Source organism: Temnothorax longispinosus, chromosome 3 (assembly GCF_030848805.1).
Source record: "Temnothorax longispinosus isolate EJ_2023e chromosome 3, Tlon_JGU_v1, whole genome shotgun sequence".
Lineage (NCBI taxonomy): Eukaryota > Metazoa > Arthropoda > Insecta > Hymenoptera > Formicidae > Temnothorax > Temnothorax longispinosus.
This window is the reverse complement of record NC_092360.1, coordinates 8931277-8949302: the sequence shown is the minus strand read 5'-3', so window position 1 is coordinate 8949302 and position 18026 is coordinate 8931277. Positions and strand designations below refer to the sequence as shown.

General features: G+C 40.7%; 2 protein-coding genes across 2 annotated transcripts; one reads left to right on the top strand and one right to left on the bottom strand.

Annotated features, from left to right (window-relative positions):
- Positions 1-3119: 3119 nt before the first annotated feature.
- On the bottom strand, positions 3120-14329 carry LOC139809689 (uncharacterized). The gene is made up of 11 exons (XM_071772786.1): positions 13489-14329; positions 11696-11793; positions 11103-11249; positions 10889-11008; positions 10531-10681; positions 10181-10310; positions 9729-9882; positions 9088-9276; positions 8905-9024; positions 4701-8758; positions 3120-3260 (listed from the first exon to the last, which is right to left on the bottom strand). Exons 1-11 carry the CDS (start codon positions 13994-13996, stop codon positions 3251-3253), a joined length of 5685 nt encoding a protein of 1894 aa, XP_071628887.1. The 5' UTR covers positions 13997-14329; the 3' UTR covers positions 3120-3250.
- Positions 14330-14527: 198 nt separating this feature from the next.
- On the top strand, positions 14528-16428 carry Secp43 (tRNA Selenocysteine associated protein). The gene is made up of 5 exons (XM_071772803.1): positions 14528-14901; positions 15001-15198; positions 15485-15807; positions 15964-16163; positions 16279-16428. Exons 1-5 carry the CDS (start codon positions 14860-14862, stop codon positions 16401-16403), a joined length of 888 nt encoding a protein of 295 aa, XP_071628904.1. The 5' UTR covers positions 14528-14859; the 3' UTR covers positions 16404-16428.
- The last annotated feature ends 1598 nt before the right edge of the window (positions 16429-18026 follow it).

The following is an 18026-nucleotide window of genomic DNA, read 5'->3' as shown; positions in this document are numbered from 1 at the left end:
TGGTCAAATACGTAGAAGAATACCAAAAATTTACCGATTAATTGTTACTTATTGTCAATAGAATACATAGAAATTTGCGCTTGTACTTTACTGTTTGACAAATTGCAAGACGCAAGAGTAAAAAATAGCCATAATTGCACGTGCAATTATTACTCAGCGCGAGACAGGTACAAGAATGCTTGTAGTTGTCACCATCGCAAGGGCGACGATCTTATTCTACATAACATTAGCCACTAGCAACGTGGCGAATATATGTATATGTATCTATATCATATACATATGCATACATAAATATGATGTACGTATGTATATGTATATATATATATTTATAAATACATATGTATGTATATATATTTACATTTGTAACGAGATTTGTAAGAGAGTAAATAACCACAAAAAAAACGAGAGATATAATTTAAGATACAATAATAGAATAGTTAGTATTTTGTTTTTCCGAAAATTGCGAGCTACCTAAACGCGATAACTTTCGACGAGACTCGAATCTGTTTTTAACGTACACGATATAAAAAAAAAGTATATATGTATATAATACCAAAGTACAGTGTTGCTCGGCAAAAATTGCATCAATTTTCCAAGCTCTGAATGTTAATAAATAAAACGCAACATAAAGCAACAAAGTTAATCTCCTAATAAACCTTAATCCTACATGAAAGGTACAAAAGATACATCTTATTTACATAAAAAGTATACATGTATATAAATCTGCCTGGTAATTAAGATAAGAAAATCATATATACATATATATATACATACATATATATATACATATATACACACGACTGTCACAATATACATAAATATATATATTTGTATATTGTAATAAGGATTTCATCTACATTGCAGATGATTTTAAGCTATTTTCATTTCTTTATGCAAATTACAAACGTGCAAAAAAGATAATAATTGCTTTACACTTTCAAAAAATATAACTACGATAGTGTAAAGAGATAAGAACCATTTTCTTGCCTCGTATTCTTGAAACTTCATTTAAGTTCTCTCACAAAACACAGATTCGAGTCACCTTCGAAACTTATCGTCTGTGATGTAACGCGCGATCACTCAGTAACCGCGAATGATTTCTCGATCGCGTTCTCCTGCAATCAATACACACATTACATACCACACAACCCACACACACAAATATACATAAATGTACAGAACATCTCAGAGAATATGATAATCAGCAATAAAAACCTTCTTAATGAAGCTAAAAATTCAACATTGTTGAGTCAAACCTAAAGGTTTAATTATTGGTTCAACAATATTGAATTTTGAGCGTCATTTAATTTTTAACATTAAATATCTTGATAATCAATATCTAAAATTAGATGCAAACAGAATTTCGAATTTATTAAAAAATAATCTTATTTTTTATTTATATCTATTCCTGAAACTTGGATCTCTTAATTTTCAATATTAGATGCCGGTATTAAGTTGTCCTAAATTATTTTAATAAATATTAAATATATATTTAAATTAGATTAAGAAGCCAGCTTCAAATTTCTTTGAGAGTAATCTATTAATGATTCTCATATTTTCTGCGATATACTATATATGCAAGGCATTCAGGAAGTTTTTCAGTTTTAGTTAACAGTGATGTACATTTAAGTAATAATTCGTTAAAGTATTTCGTTTAAGGTAATCGCCACGTTTTATTTTTTTTAGGTCAGTGTTCCTTAAACTGTGTTCCACGAAAATCTGGAAATATAACAGATAATTCTACATTGATTAGTATGTTAATTGCGACAAATATTTATCCTTTGTTATATCTATTTCATTGTAATCCATCCAACACAAATAAGATTTAATCGTAGAAAGAAAGTTACACTGAAAAAGTTTCTACTATCCCTATGTTTTATATACAAGGTGTCCGTCCAGATGTCCTTTCACACACACACACGCGCGCACAGATATTCTTTTATTTATAATATAGATATCTGTTGTAATGAAAATTAGCAATTTTTAACGTTTCTATTAACTATTTATTGTTGCATCAGTATTGAAACAACCATCACTTTCTCTGTCTTCGGTTTAACTTCTAATTGAAAGGACATCGTCAATGATTGTAGCGGAACACCCTATAATCGTAACTTTCGCCTGCCATTGTTTCTCAAGGAAAATTTCTTCATAGCGACTCGAGGCACGACAAAGAAAAGACTCTATCCTTTGGTGTCTCGTGATTTGTAAGTTTAAGAAGCACTGGCGTTATCGATCACTGCCAGCATGTTACATCTACGCGCGGCGAGAGACAGTGGTGCATGTTAAGTTTACAATTTCCCAAGACAGATCGACTGTCTTCGGGACTAGAATCGATCGTCTAATGTACACTTTCCATTTCATCTTTCCCTACTTTCCAACAGTTGCTCCTTCCCGCGAAATAAAAAATAACCGACAAAAACCTAGCTAGTACATAAGACACTTATTACAATTAAAAATTAAGTTTTCAACGCTCGCTATGTATACTTCCTCTACCACGGGGGTCGTCAACAAAATCCGCGTCGTAATTCCGCATATTGTTTCGACGTGCAACAACTCCAAAGATCTGTAGAACATGGATCTGCGAAAATAGATTACTTTACAGATTCAAGGGTGTAAGAGGAAAGATAACAAAGATCCATAAAGAGCTACTTATGCAAGATATTATGGTACTATAGTACTATTCGTGCTATAGTACTAATAAGTATAGTAATGATTAATGATCTGAATTCAAAGATGCATGGTACCTGTGTACACAAAAATACTACCAAATATTTAAAACAAAGATCATTGAAAAGAGGAGTCTATCATAACAATTATTCGTCAAAACAGTTTCCTAGTTCCTACTCGTCAAAATTTCTAATGGCAAGTGTCTTTAAAAATAAACTCTGTCTAGAAACTAAGAACTTCTAAGGCGCAAAAGCGCGGGAGAATAAGAAAATCAACCAAAGATCTATAATATCAAAGATTCATGGAATTAAGAATCCATAGAAGAATGTATAATTGTAAGTGTCCACAGAATCAACAGTCCTTGGAGCCAAGCATCTTTTACATCAACGACCTCCGAAAAGAATGACATATAATTTCAAACAGCATTCAAATCCGCCAGTTGGCATAGCGCCGATACTTTGGCTCGAGCTGCTTCATCACTTCTTTGAATTCGTCGATTTCATCATCGTCGACGTCATACTCGATCGCGTTCGACTTGTTCCCTTCGCTATCCTTCGCCTTCTCTTCTTTTTCCTCCGCTGCATTATTTCGGGCTGCAAAAAAAAATGAAACATTGTCTTCGTCCCGTAAACTAATATCTGTGCAAATATATAAATTATGCATTTTGCATTTTGAAAGAAAAGCTGTGCACAAGCTTTCGAAAAATTAAATGAAATATTAGACAATAATAAAAGAAGTTAAAATTTTTAACTAAATGATTTATTGTAAAATTCTGTAAATTTATTGGAAAAAACTGTAACAATAAATAATTTATTTTGAAATTGTAGTATATAGGCTACGGTCAACGTGACGCTACAAATGCTTCGAAGCATTCCTCTTCTCTTTTCTTTCAATGAAGAAAGAAGAAGAAGAAGAACGCTCCAAAGCATTTGTAGCGTCACGTTGACCGTAGCCATAATGTGTATATTGAAGTTTGCATGATAAAGACGTGCAACAGCAGAGGAAATATCAAAAGGAAGATGTGTACATATATATAATAAGAGGAAAATACATATATACAAACGAGGTAGGAACAAGAGGTGTACAAAACAAATGTAATAATTAAACTTTTCTTTTAATGACTTGTTAATAAAGTAAAGACGTTAATGTGTTTGTCAAAAATAGACGAGGGTAAAGTAAGTAGTAAGGAAGCGAACGAAAAGATCGCCAAAAAGTCGTGGTAAAAGTTGTGTTGAAAGTTCTGTTACACAAGAAATCTTGGGTAACAACGCGTGAGTCTTTGAAGATTTTCGAATGCTCCAAATAATTCCGCGAAAGAAACGAGACGATTATACCCTTCGCCACAGTTAGCGATTATTTCTTTAACATTTCGTTACATTTAAGTCGCGATGAACAGAGCATTCGAAACTTTTTGAAGTTCTCTTCTTCAAATGTTCCCAGCAATAGCAACAATAAAAGCTGATGTCGTATAAGGTGCAAAAAGCGAAAGTCAAGAAAAGTCGAAGCAGTGAAAGGAACATCCTTTCCGTCAGTCGCGTTAAACCCTTAGAATGTATGGCTCTTCCACGTGAATGCATAGCATAAAATCATCCATTCAAGTGCAATTATCTCTGTTGACATTATCCTTGTGTCTTAATAATTTTGAGCTGAGACTAGTATAAAGAAATCACTTGAACCTCGAGGAAACTTAATTTTGTAAAATTTATATCCGATTGAATTGTGTTGTGGAAACTATGGTGAACCGAAGAGGGCTTATTTGATCCTCTTAACTGAACGATTCCCTAAAACCCCAACGAATCTTGTCTGGCTCTTTCGACACGTGACATCGTATTTATGAGAGCGTCTGTAAGCATATTTTTCCCAGTGCGGAATATATATATTTTTTTCTTCTTATCTGTCGAGATTACGTTGCTAAGATCGTAAGCCAGCTACGCCGAGTGAATGGCGTAACGCATTCTAGGGTTCTCGTAGGAAGTTCCGAAGAGAAGCCGAGAAGAAGGGCACCGCCCGGTACCCGCGCTCGATATACTCACCTGGTGCCGTGTATGGCTGCGGCAGGATGCGCGACGCCTTCGTCGGCGACGGTCCGCGTCGTCGTACTGACGACCGTGCACTTGATGCTGTTGAGATACGAGTGCGCGACGCCGTCGTTCATGCCGTCGTTATCTACCAGTCGCGTCTCCCTGGCAAGAAAGTCCGACGCAAACTCCCCGTACTCGTCGTTGTCGTCGCCCACACCGTTGTCGTCGCGCGAAGGCCTCTTCGGGACCACGACGACGTCCAGCGTCCGCTCGGCGGCGGACTCCACCCTGATGCATATCGACGAGCATTCCGACTCGATCCCGGAGTCCACGCTCTCCTGGAGGCTGCTGCGCGGCGGCGGCAGCGGATGCGCGTCCGTCGTGCCGACGACAGTGTCGTCGAGCGTCAGGACGGTCTCCTCGGTGCCGGAATCCTGGCTGTTCCTGTGCGCGCCCTCGGGATTCTCGATCAGCAGCGTGTTCGTCGACGTCGCCCTCGAGGCGGATAGCTCGAAGTACGACTCCGCCACCTTGGCGGCGTCGTTCGGCGAGCTCCTTGACGGCACGCTCGGCGACAGCTCGTCCTCCACCGAGGTGCCGTCCGTGGAGATATCCGTCATGCAGAAAATGAGCTCCTCCGCGTCGGACTTGTCGAGATTCGCGGACGTCTCGTACGGCGTGACGAGGATGGTCGGGTCGATCCGTCTGTCGTCGTCGACGGCGTCCTCCGGCTGGTCCTCGGGCTCGGCCGCGTCTTTAAGGATAGTTCGATGTACGTCGACGTTATTTGGCATGAAAGACTGTCCCTCGTGATGCTCCTTGAACGCCTCTTGGCTTCCCGAACTCATCGTCACCGATTCGCGCGGTTCTACCTTAATATTTACACTTGTACTTTTACGGTCGGCGGAATCGCGGCAAGTATCATCATCGAGGACTTCCGCCACGTCCTCCTTTTCCTCATCCTCCTCCTCCTCCTCCCTCTTCGTGGACTCGCATTGACGATCTTGGTTGACAATGCAGCACGTGCTACTGGTAACTTTCTCGTTTAAGTGGCCGTTCGAGTCGACGTCCTTCAACGACCTCAACGGCGTCCCGACGTCGTCCATCGACATCGACGACACCCAGACGTCGTTCAACGACGTCGACGATGTCCCGCAGTTGCCTGGCGTACATTTAATCGTGCCGACGTCATCGCCCGTGCTCGTCGGCGCTCTCGTAGTACTTACGCTATCTACGATTTTCCTATCATGCCCTATGTTACAAATCGGAAAACTACTATCACTAGTCTGATTAATACTGTCCGTGGTTGTATCACATGTCCTCGCCGGTAAGGTATTCACTCCTCCAACCGCATCGTTACGCTCTAAACACTCCCCGTCGTTATCCTCTAAAACCTTCGGCCCGTCGCATTCCAAATCCCCCAGATTGTCGCGTCTTAAACGTTCAACGTCATTGCGCTCCGCATGTTCTGAATCCTGCGCATCGTCACGCTCTCCTCGATCCACGTCGTCACTAACAAAATCGTCGTTACACCCTGTACTGTCGGTCTTACTTAATTCTAAAGCAGAACACCCGGCTACGTCCGTTAACTTTACAGCTATACACACGGTGGACTTGCTCGCCAGCGACGACGAAGCCGCCACGTCCGGCTCAACATAGCCGCCATCTAATACTAAATTATCAACAAAATCGTCCTTTGATTGCACACTTTCAGGTAACAGTCGATCACTAAAGTCAGATTCTGTCCATTGTAACTTGTCTGCGTAACGCGCACCGTCCTCCTTAACACTTTCTTCATTAACGTGTACATTTCGCATAGAATTTCCCTCGTCGTTTCGGGCAATCCCGTTGTCCTGATCTTTTAAGTTCCCGCTGTCTCTCGCGAACATCTGCCAATTATTAAACTCGTTGTCACTCGCAACCTTATCTCTTTCCTGATCTCGTTCATTTTGGCTATTTTCGATAACTCGAGTCTTCTTTTGATCTTCAAAGCTCTCATCGGTGCTCCTGGCAACTTGCTCCTTTTCTTGATCTTCTAAATCCCTCTCGTCGATTCTCACAATCTGATTTTTTACCTGATCAAATAAATTATTCTTGTCATGCATAGCCTGACTCTCTTCCTGGCCGATCAAATTCTTCTCATCACCCTTGATAACTTGGACAAACAACTTCTGCTCGTCATTTCTTCCTACCTGATTAGTTTCTCGAACGAATAAATCGTCCTCGTCATTCTTGACAATCTGATTCTTCTCTTTAACAATTAAATTCTTCTCATCATCCCTCGTAATCCCATTTCGCTGCTGATCCAATGAATTACTCCTGTCGTTCTCCTGCCCGATCAGATTCTTGTCATCGTTTCTTGCAACCTCGGTTTCTGTCGATCTTTCTGAATCTTTCTCTTTAACATTCGTATCCTGACTTTTTGCCTGACCGGAGAACTTAGTGCTATGCTCAGCGAGATTCGTATGAGGCTCGAGCTTGAAAGATGCAAATATATTGGTCAGGCTCTGTAACTGCGATACGTTTACTGTCACCGATCTGTTTCTCGACAAAGATCCGTGTTCCGAAGACCATGAACTGTCGGTGTTAATCTTGGTTCGGCTCTCCTTCAGGTACTGCTGCAGCCTGTCGCCCAGTGCCATCATGCCACTTACGTTCTCCTGTAGAGAGCTTCTCGTATCCGCGGCAACGCTCGACGAGTCCGAGAAGAACTGGCCAGGATGCTGGAACAAGGACAAGAGCTTCTCCAGGCTGGACTTGTGCCTCTGTACCGATGTGTTCGCCTGTTCCCGCGAATGTGGCTCTGCCATGCGAGTCGAGGACGTATCCGAGGTAGTACTTACGGAAGACTCCAAAACGCAGGTAGACAATCCTTCCGAAGTCGTCCGATTCACGCGCAATTCCGAAGGGTCATCCGAAGACGATTTAATCAAGGCTTTATCCTCGACTACGCTAATCCTCATCGAAGCTGTATCCTCATCCGGATACGCAGGTACCTGTAGTTCTTTTGTACTAGTATACACGATGCGATGATCCTCGATCGCCTCGGTATCCTTGTCGGGCATTACTATGCTCTCGAGATCTACCGTAACGTTGCTCTGATTCGCCGCCTCGTCGCAATAATCCTCGCGAATCGTCGTGATGTCCTCGTTTCTTTCCGACTGCGCGGTTATATCCTTCTGAACTAATCGCTCTTCTTCGACCTCCGTTATCGTATCGCGTTCACTTCTACACGTCGCGGTATCGCTCTCATCCGTCCAGATTCGCGGTTCAGCTCGGTATACTCCCGATCGCTCTTCCTCCCCCTTCGTTCCTTCGTCACAACGATCTTCGTTTTTGGCAATGTCTTCGTTTGGGGACATTTCTGTCGATATCGCAACTACATTAAGCGTGTCTACGAACGCGGTTGTGCTAGCGGCCTGCGTCGCATGTGTGTCCATCTTGGTTGCGCTGTCGGGATCGTCCGAGTCGGCTGCGTCGATTCTGACGTTAAAACCGATTGTGACCGAGCTGCCGCTGGATGAGGCGACGACCGATTTGGGCGACGAGCGGTCGGCGCCCACCGACTCGACGACCGACACGCGGAACCGCGATGGGCCACCGCTCGTACTGGGGAAGAAAGACGGGGAAGAACCAAGGGACGGAGAGGAGCCGAGAGACGGCGGAGTGACCGGCGAGGAGGACACCGAGGAGTCGGCGGAGCGCAACGATGCTTCCGACACCCGACACACGACGAAGCGATTCCGGGACGGGCTGGGGATCGGACTGGCGACAGGAGAGGGGATGGGACTGGGAGCCGGGGAGCGCAGACGGCCTCCGCTGGTACGCTTTGGCTCCAGCATAGTGCGCGTCGCCGGCTCATCGGCGGCTAACATCGCCGATCGCGACGGGCTTGGCAGTGTCTGACAGGTAAGCGAGATCTTACGGGAGCTCGCGTTCAGCAACCGGTTCGAGTGCTGCGGGCTCTCAACATCCTCGGCCGACTCCTCTAGCAGACGGCGCTCCTCGTTTTGGCTACAGCAGCTGCGAATCTCCGCAGCCATTTCCTTGTACTCGTGCAAGGGACCGTCCTTTGTGTTTAAAAAAAATTAAGATAATTATTAAACATAAGCATTATTAAGATGTATGAATAATATTTTGTTATAAAGTTTTTGACACCCCAAAAATTATACATAACTGCAAGATTTGCCGTTATGAAATAAGTATCGACACTCACTATTCTTATCCGAGGTTTGTCGTCCAAATCAATCTGCGTAATGGTCTTGTTCTTTTTCATGACATTCACCAGAGCACGCATTCCACGCATCTGTATACTGTTATCCCGTAAATCTATCCTCTGCAAAAGAAATGAGTGATATAAGGCACAGCGAATTATCGAGAGCTCAAGTGAAAGCTTTACCTGCAAAACTTGATTCGTCTCCATTATCTCAGCGAGCGTAATTATTCCATCGCATGTGAGTTCCGTAGATTGCATGCCCAATTGTAGGAGAACACGATTTTGCTTCAATGACTCGTTAACGGTGCTCAATGTTTCGTCTGTCAGCATATTTTGGCCAATATTCAGAGTCTCCAATGTTTTCGATAACCCCTGAACATAAATTATTGTGGACGTAATAGGACAGCAAACACATAAACAGCATACTTTTTGTTACTTTATTTATTTTATCTTTTACTGATTTAAAATAGCTTCAGATCTTCTTTCGTTCGTGATTTTTATGAATTGAGTGTAAACTGCTAATTCTCTTATCTTGAATTATGCTAACATACTTACTAATAATAATAGCACAAATAAACATACATAAGAACAATGAACACGCTAAAATTGATATAATAAAATAACAGCAACAATTCTAATAATTAAAGTATTAATCTTGCTAAATAAAATTTATTTGCAACAAAACTATAAGCTACAGTATTACAATTATATTAATAATTTACATTTATATCAATCACAAAAATTACCATAAAATACGTATCATCAACAACACAATTGAAAAAAATATACCGAAAGAACATTCGGAAGATATTCGTAATACGTACTATAATCCTTGAGAAGTAGGGTGATGATTTCTTGGTCAGACGATTATTCCACAGTATTAGGATGCTAAGTCCCTTGCCAGTTTTGTCCTCGTTCACTTGATTGATCAGGCCCTCCAATATATCTCGTACCCCGTCGTCCTGGACGTTATTATTACTAAAGAAAAACATTTCCAAAAAAAAAAAAAAGAACAAATCTGTACTAACATTGTTTATTTGCTTAAGCGTAATGCATGCCTTTTACAAAGATAAAGCAAATCTAAAAACTACACATAAAAAAATATTGTTCTTATGTATATAATTTCTACCAATTTTTGCGAAAAATTGAAAAACATTCATAGAAATCTAAAGATCAAATTAAAAAAAACACCGATACACTTTATACACGCATTCAATTGTTTCCGAAAAAAAGCTTTTAAAAAAATAATTGTTCTTAATTATCAAGTGGTACATACCTAATATCGAGCAATTGCAACTGATTGTTCATTCTTAAGAGAGATCCAAGCTGTATAGCATCGTATAAGTCAAGCCCGTTATCGGCTAAATATAGTTCCCGTATACCGCTATTTATTTTTAGGGCTGTAACTGTTAAAAACAAAGAGTCATAACTCATACAAATCAATCATGAGAGAGAAAGAGAGAGAGAACTTCTAAATTTTATTTTAATAATTGCACTAACATATTTTAATATTTTGATATACTAATTTTCTCTCGTAAATTATAACAATAAATGTTACTCTATTAATAAGTTGCAAACAACACAATTACATTGTAAATGCAAGCATGATAAATAAACGATAAATACCAAGCATGATAACTGCTCTGCCCGACAGTCCACAATTTTCCAATTTAAGGACTTGTAGATGGCAAACTGTCCGTAATGCACGGGTCAGAATGTTCATGTTTTGTTCGTCAAACTTTATGTCCCCCGCTTCAAAGTGCTCTAAACTCTCAGTCTAAACAAATAAGGACTGTATTAATTACATACTCCTAGCACTTTCACTTTCTATAATATCATGATGGCACACATATGTCTTGAGATATAGCCAAACAATAATCAACTAAAATTTAAGTAAAAATAAAAGTAATTTTGGAAAGGAATTTTGTCACACGACCAATATAAGAATGTCTTACGAAAATCTTTTGATTGATTGCATAAGTACCTTCTTAATCATATGTGAGCATGCTTGCCAGCCGCGCGCTCCGATTTCTGGATTAGACGAAATATTTAAGTGTCTTGCAGATTCATAATATTCCATCATGTCAAATAATATCACGGAACTCTGTAATAATAATTGATAATCATTAATATGGAACGTGCATATATTAAAAGTATACTCAATAAAATAATACATATAATTTTTTTCAGAGAAATACCTCGTCATTGAGAGATGTCCTTTCTAAATCGATTTTATTAAACTGTATTCTCTTCAGTATCTCCTCCAATGGTTCGACATGATCCTGATCCAAGACTTCCCCTTTCAAATTCAGCTCTTCGCAGCGATCTTGAGATATATCCAAATTCTATGTAACAAGAATGAGAACATGTGAAAGAGAACTCCAAAATCTTTTTCCCTACAAAGTTCACTGAATGTCGAAGCTTGTAAAAACTTTTCTTCGCTCTTCAATGCGGCATGTCCGTGCATTACTACGATCTGATTTATCTGGTAAAAAAAAAGTCTCACTATATCGCTACAGTGCTAGTAGCACGTACAAAATACCGTGATAAAGGAAGAATACAAAAAAAAAATAAACTTTGCTTTTTACTTCGGCCAGTTCAGCGTTTTCGTCAAATAAACAAGCTCAACTTTCACGTAAATAGGACCGGGTCTCTGCGAGATCGTTTACTTTCTTGCAACACACGTTGTTGCTCAGACTTGAATTCAATATTGCTTTTAATATATACGCCGTAAGACGGTTATAAAAATATAACATTGCTCGGAGTGTTATAAAGAAGTAAATAGATTTACCTCCAGTTGAACTAAAACATTTTGCAAGGGTTCGGTGGCGTGACGTGCGCAAGACTCCTTGTATGCAAAGATTAAGTCCTCGCGATTCACATTTTCAGCTGGGAACAATTAGTAATAATTTTATTTCATAACGTACAAACAACATAGATTATAACACAAATTGCAAAAAATTACGTCTCGACTCAAAATACACATATCTTTGTGTGTATATTAAAGATAACGGAAGATAGAGCATTTCAAAGATAACGGAAGGCAGGAGATTTCTTAAAGAGGATAGAGGAAATTTTGAAAAGACTTATTAAAAGAAAGTGAAATTTTTACAAATATTTAGCATCCTCGTTTTGCAATTTCTTCTGACGCGATCAAGTATTTATGTGTATATATATATAATATATCGCAAAAAAAATATATAACACACAAAATAGATAGAATATGAGTGTGAAGTTAAAGAAAAGTCTGCAATATATCGTGGTGTACAATAATCTATTTATTTATTTTACAAGAGTCATCATTTTTTATACAATAATTACAGTGAGAAAAAAAATATGTATTGTTACAGTTCTCTGTCGTGTGTTGTATCAGGTAAGTTTTAACATCACTATTTCTCTCTCATCAAACTTATAATTAGTACGTGGTTCACATTGCGAAATCCTTCGCTTGGGACAGTCTATAAAAAAACACGATAGCGTAGTAACAAAATACAACCGTGCTAAAAAAAATCACGTGAACGACTTAACGGTTTAAGAATCCTCTTCTTATATATTATTAAAATTTCCACGGATAAACAATTATTATTCTGGCCCTAAGCAAAACATTTCTTTAACGTGTACAATTTCTATTGAATTGAAAAACGATTTAACACACAGAAATTGGTTGAAAAATTAATCGCACATTTTTATCATTGTTATTTAACATATTTACACGTTGCCGTCATACATTGGACATTTTTGAATGCGACCGATGGAGTTTCTTGCTGCATCTTCAAAACAACAACTTACAGCCTTGATCTCAAATCCGATAACTTTTATACAAAGCTACAGCGAGTAGCTACTTACGACTCACTGCGTCTTAAACGATTCAACAATAGTTTTTTTCTTTTCTTTTTAATTTAAATCTTGAAAACAAGCAGAAACAATCCTGCAACATCGTAACATCGGATTAATCATCACATCGTACATCTCTGTACCAAATCGTAAGCACCGTGGTGAATCTCCGTTGCTTCCAAAAGTGGTATTCACAAGTCAGATCTTATATTTAATGTTCGTCTCAAGTTAATATTCGTTAAAGTTTATCTTCAGACGCTGTACGACTCGTTTTTTTACTGGCTACGGAGTATCTGAAGATGAACTTAAGACGATTATATACAAGATCTGACTGTGAATACCGGCCTAAGAGCGCGTTACATCACGTCAAAATTTACATTATGCTTGAGCACAAGCCACCAAGAGCGTTCTTCAGATCATGACAAAATGTCCTGCACAAACTGTGATCGCGTCAACTTTCGCAGAACACCAATCCTGGTTAGTTATCTCATCTTCCTCCGTCCGTGTCATATAAATGTCCGTAAATGTCAATGACAAAACCGCTAACCAGATCTACTCAACCTAGAGATCGTTGGAATCGGTCAACGTCGTTAAATCTAATTGTAAGTTAAACACACAGTGCACAGTCCGAATGCGTGCTCCAAAGGTGGTGCGACTCTCGAGCCGGTATAAAAACCAGGTGTGAAGGAGCGAGAGGGGGGGGGGCGGGGGCACGCAGGTCGCGGAAAGAGGTGGTAGCAGGGTACTCACCGTGCCGCCAGGGATTGTCGGGTTCGAGGTAGCCTGTCACCAGGTGACTGTCGCTCAGGGGAAAGCTGACTCGTCGGGGCGGCGATTTCTTGGTCCAGGCCAGGGCGCTTCGCAGCTGACGGCCGTCGATCCACACGTAGGGTGACGGCGGGGGGCCGCCGGTGCCGAAGCGCGGCCTCCTGCTGGTGTACGACGACGTCGTCGGCGGCGGTGGCGACGGAAGGGGCGGCGGTGACGGCGGCGGCAGCGGCTCCGTCTGCGTCTCCGTCTCCGTCAGCGTCGGCGTCGGCGTCGCATCGCGCTCGCCCTCCTCGCCCAAGGTCGTGAGCGTGTCCCCGCGGGTCTGCGCAACCGAGTCCGCTCCGTCGCTCATGCTTCCGCGGCCTCTGACATATTTCGTCGGAACACGTCGGAAACGCGGCCCCCGCGAGCACCCCAACCGCGACCAGGCACGCGCGCACTCACGCGCGCACACGACGGAATCGCGTAATCGCACGCATGCACGCATGCACGCACGCACAGCCGCGCACGCACGCACACATACACGAAAGGAGTAAGGACCCCGCGCGTTCGCCCGCGACAGCTACACCGGGCCCCGCACTCTGGCCGAGCTGCTGCACGACGACCGGACGACGTTTGTCAGGCACGTCAACCAACCCGTCAACGCGCCTGGCGGAGGCACGTAATCGCTGCGCGCACTGCGCCCGCCATCTTTGTTGCCATCGAAGTGAAGTTGCGCACGCCGCCGTCGCCGCCGCCGCCGCCGCCGCGCCACGCCGCGAATCGCGGACGCGCCGCCGCGGGCCGCGGCCACGGCGCGAAAAAGCTAGATGGCGAGCGGCTATCGCGGATACGCGCGCTCGCTAATTATTGCTCGGCGAGCCAATGAGATTTCAGCTATGAAACTTTTAACTGAAAGCGGCAGGCGGCAGAGCCCGCAGAGCGGCCATTCCTTTCCTTTCCTTCTGTCTTTGTCTATGCGCGCATGCGCCTTTGCGCTGCCGTCGCTTGTCATACTCATATGGCGTACTCATAGGTTATATCTCTTGTGTACGGTTGATGTGTTTACATACATTTAAATTTAATTTTTTCACGCACAAATCGAATCATTGTTGATTCTATACCGATCTATTCAATAGAATATCGTGTTTGTGCGAAAATATACAGTGTGTGTATCACGGTGAACGTATATATACATTTAATGCCTTTGAGATTGTAAACGTGGTTATGTACCCACGATAAAGAAATAGCGCCAGAACGATATAATTTTTGTATATTTTTCATCTCGCTCTGCAAAATTGTCGAGTCAGAAGAGATAACTATCAGAATAAATAGACAACTATCACGAGAACTAGATTGTAACCGAGCAAAATGTCAGGGCCAATGGTGCTGTGTCAGCTATGGATGGGCGGTGTGAGTATCGTGTCTGAACACGTTGATGGACAACAATTATTTCTCCACACACGACTGCTCCAATATAAGTGCCATTACTGATAAATTTTTTGATTCCAGTTGGAGCCATATATGACAGAGAGCTTCATTATGAATGCGTTTCACAAAATGAGCGAACAGCCGCAGACAGTAAAAGTTATGCGGAATCGATATACCGGCGAACCCGCAGGATATTGTTTTGTACATTTTCCAACTGACGAAATGGCGCTCGATGCCATGCACAAGTTGAATGGCAAGGTGATACCTGGCTCAAATCCTGTGAGTATAGCACAGCTTTGTAAACGCATGTCTGAAACTCCTTGCTCAACTTTTACCGTAGAGAAACAAGCTTCAAAAATTTTTCTGCCCTTTAATGGATAAAAATACCATGATTTCCAATTAATTGAGGTTAAATTCATGTTTCAATCTGCACTTTTTAACGATAGAATATTTTTCCAATAAAAATTCCTAGTATGATATATGTAATGTGATTACTTGGAATTAAATCTGAATATTGCTCTAACAATAAGCTAATCAACATCATATTGCTTGATATATTTTACAGCCAGTAAGATTCCGGTTAAATCATGCCAGTACTACAGGAAAACCTGCCGCCGAACGAGAATTCAGTATTTGGGTAGGCGATCTGTCCACAGACGTAGACGATTACTCCTTATACAGGGCGTTTGCTGCAAAATATAACTCTATAAGGACGGCTAAGGTTATATTAGACAGTTCTGGATTTAGCAAGGGCTATGGCTTTGTCAGATTCGCAAACGAGGAGGAGCAAAAAAATAGTCTGATCACTATGAATGGTTATAGAGGACTTGGAACAAAGTCCTTGAAAATCTGCAACGCAGTGCCCAGACCTTGGAATAAAATATCTGGGTATGCTTTAAGATTGTATATTAAATAGTATGAATAATGTGTGTGTAAAGAGGATAAATTCTTTTCTCTAGTCATTATGTGAATATTCCTTTACTATTATACCGCAAAGAGATAACTATCTGTATTTAATTAATAATGTTAAATTAATAATTTTAGTTCAACTCCACCGCAATCAACTTCTGAATATCAAGCATCAAACATGAATTCAGAAGCTTATAATTATTATGATACATCGTCATACTGGAACAGTTACAGTGCTTGGCAACAAGGTTATTATGAAAGTGAGCCGACGTCAGACGCTTACAACAGTTATGTATCTGATCAGAAACCCGAGGAAGATGAATTAGAATTGATTGGTATGTTATTTATCTTCTTATGATAATATAACAAAACAAATATATGTATTTTGTTCATTGAAACTTACTTGAATATTCTAATCCATTGCTTTATATGCCTTTTCCTTTTTTATAGAGCACTCGATCCCCATTGACATCGATAAGGTGAACAGAGAAATAATCGAACAAGATTATAATCTATGGGATGCTTTGGAGAGCTCAAAATGGATTCCATGTGACACTATAGAATTGTGCTATTAATTACTAAAAAAAAAATAAAATATAAGACACAGTAATCATAAAGATATATTACCATTATTACCACTATCACACATACGCAACACGAAAAATGTCAAAAATAAATTTCACGCGATTTTTTAACTATATAATTACATGGTGTATTTTACGAATTATGACATTGGAAACATCACTTTCCGTATATAGCATGTGCATTTTTATTGCAAAAATAAATACATTACAATTTGCTCAATGTTATACGTGCAACAGCTACGATTTATTCCGCAGTAACTTCAATATTATTTAAACCACTTGTATTAATGATCGATGATGCAACTTTACAGAAGATACTCATGGCAGTATTCTCTATGCTGATAATTTTTACAGTATGTTCTATCACTGCATACTTGCATATGGTTGATGTAATTACATTTATTCCAATATTTTTTCTTGCACGAGTCGAATTATTCTTAATTCTATACCGATTTACTCAGTAGAATATTGTGATTGTACAAGAATGTACAGTGTATTATATATACATATCCGGTATTTGTAATCCGGATTTGTAATATTACATAATCAAGTCTCATATTACAGGAGACGAGCGTGGCCTAGTAGACAGCGCACTGGTCTACTCGTCTACTGAGCCAAAGGTCCCGGGTTCGATTCCCGGTAGAGCTAGAAAATTTTATTCGCTCGTTCTCCTCTCGGCAGGCAATGGCAAACCACCGAGAGTATGTCTTGCCATGAAAACTTCTCTAAAAAATTGCCGTTCAAAATCGGCGTTAAACTGTAGGTTCCATATACAATGTGTATAATCTACGTGCGCAACACATGTATATGAAGAGAAGTCACCACGCTCGGACACGTGGACGAGTAATAGGACTGAGGAATTGGTTGGTGTGCACTTGAGCAACTGTTTTCTTCTCTTCCTTAGGCGCGGTGAAGCGAGATGAAATTTTTTTTAGGGAGTCGTTCATAGTTGGGATTGTTCGGCATCATATAGGCGCCTCAGTCGCGCCTAAGGAAGAGAAGAAAACAGTTGCTCAAGTGCACACCAACCAATTTTTCAGTCCTATTACTCGTGTCCGAGCGTGGTGACTTCTCTTCATATACATGTGTTGCGCACGTAGATTATACACATTGTATATGGAACCTACAGTTTAACGCCGATTTCGAACGGCAATTTTTTAGAGAAGTTTTCATGGCAAGACATACTCTCGGTGGTTTGCCATTGCCTGCCGAGAGGAGAACGAGCGAATAAAATTTTCTAGCTCTATAATACCGGGAATCGAACCCGGGACACCAGTGCGCTGTCTACTAGGCCACGCTCGTCTCCTGTATCCGGTGATTATGTAATTAACATAAAACCGATTATGTAAATAGAGAAATAGCATCAGGACAATATATTTTTTGTCATTTCTCATCGCTCTACAAAATTTTTACTTGATACACGAATTGAACGACAAAGTAAGTGGACATACGCATATAAAACTTCTAATAAAAAAGTTTTTTTTTAAAGTAAATTACACGGCCCTCGTTTTTTGCACATACATACATTGCTCAATTCTTATCACGTTTTTCCGTTTCGTCGGAAAATAAATCTACCTACACACACAGGTATAAGAAACGTTTCATACATTATAA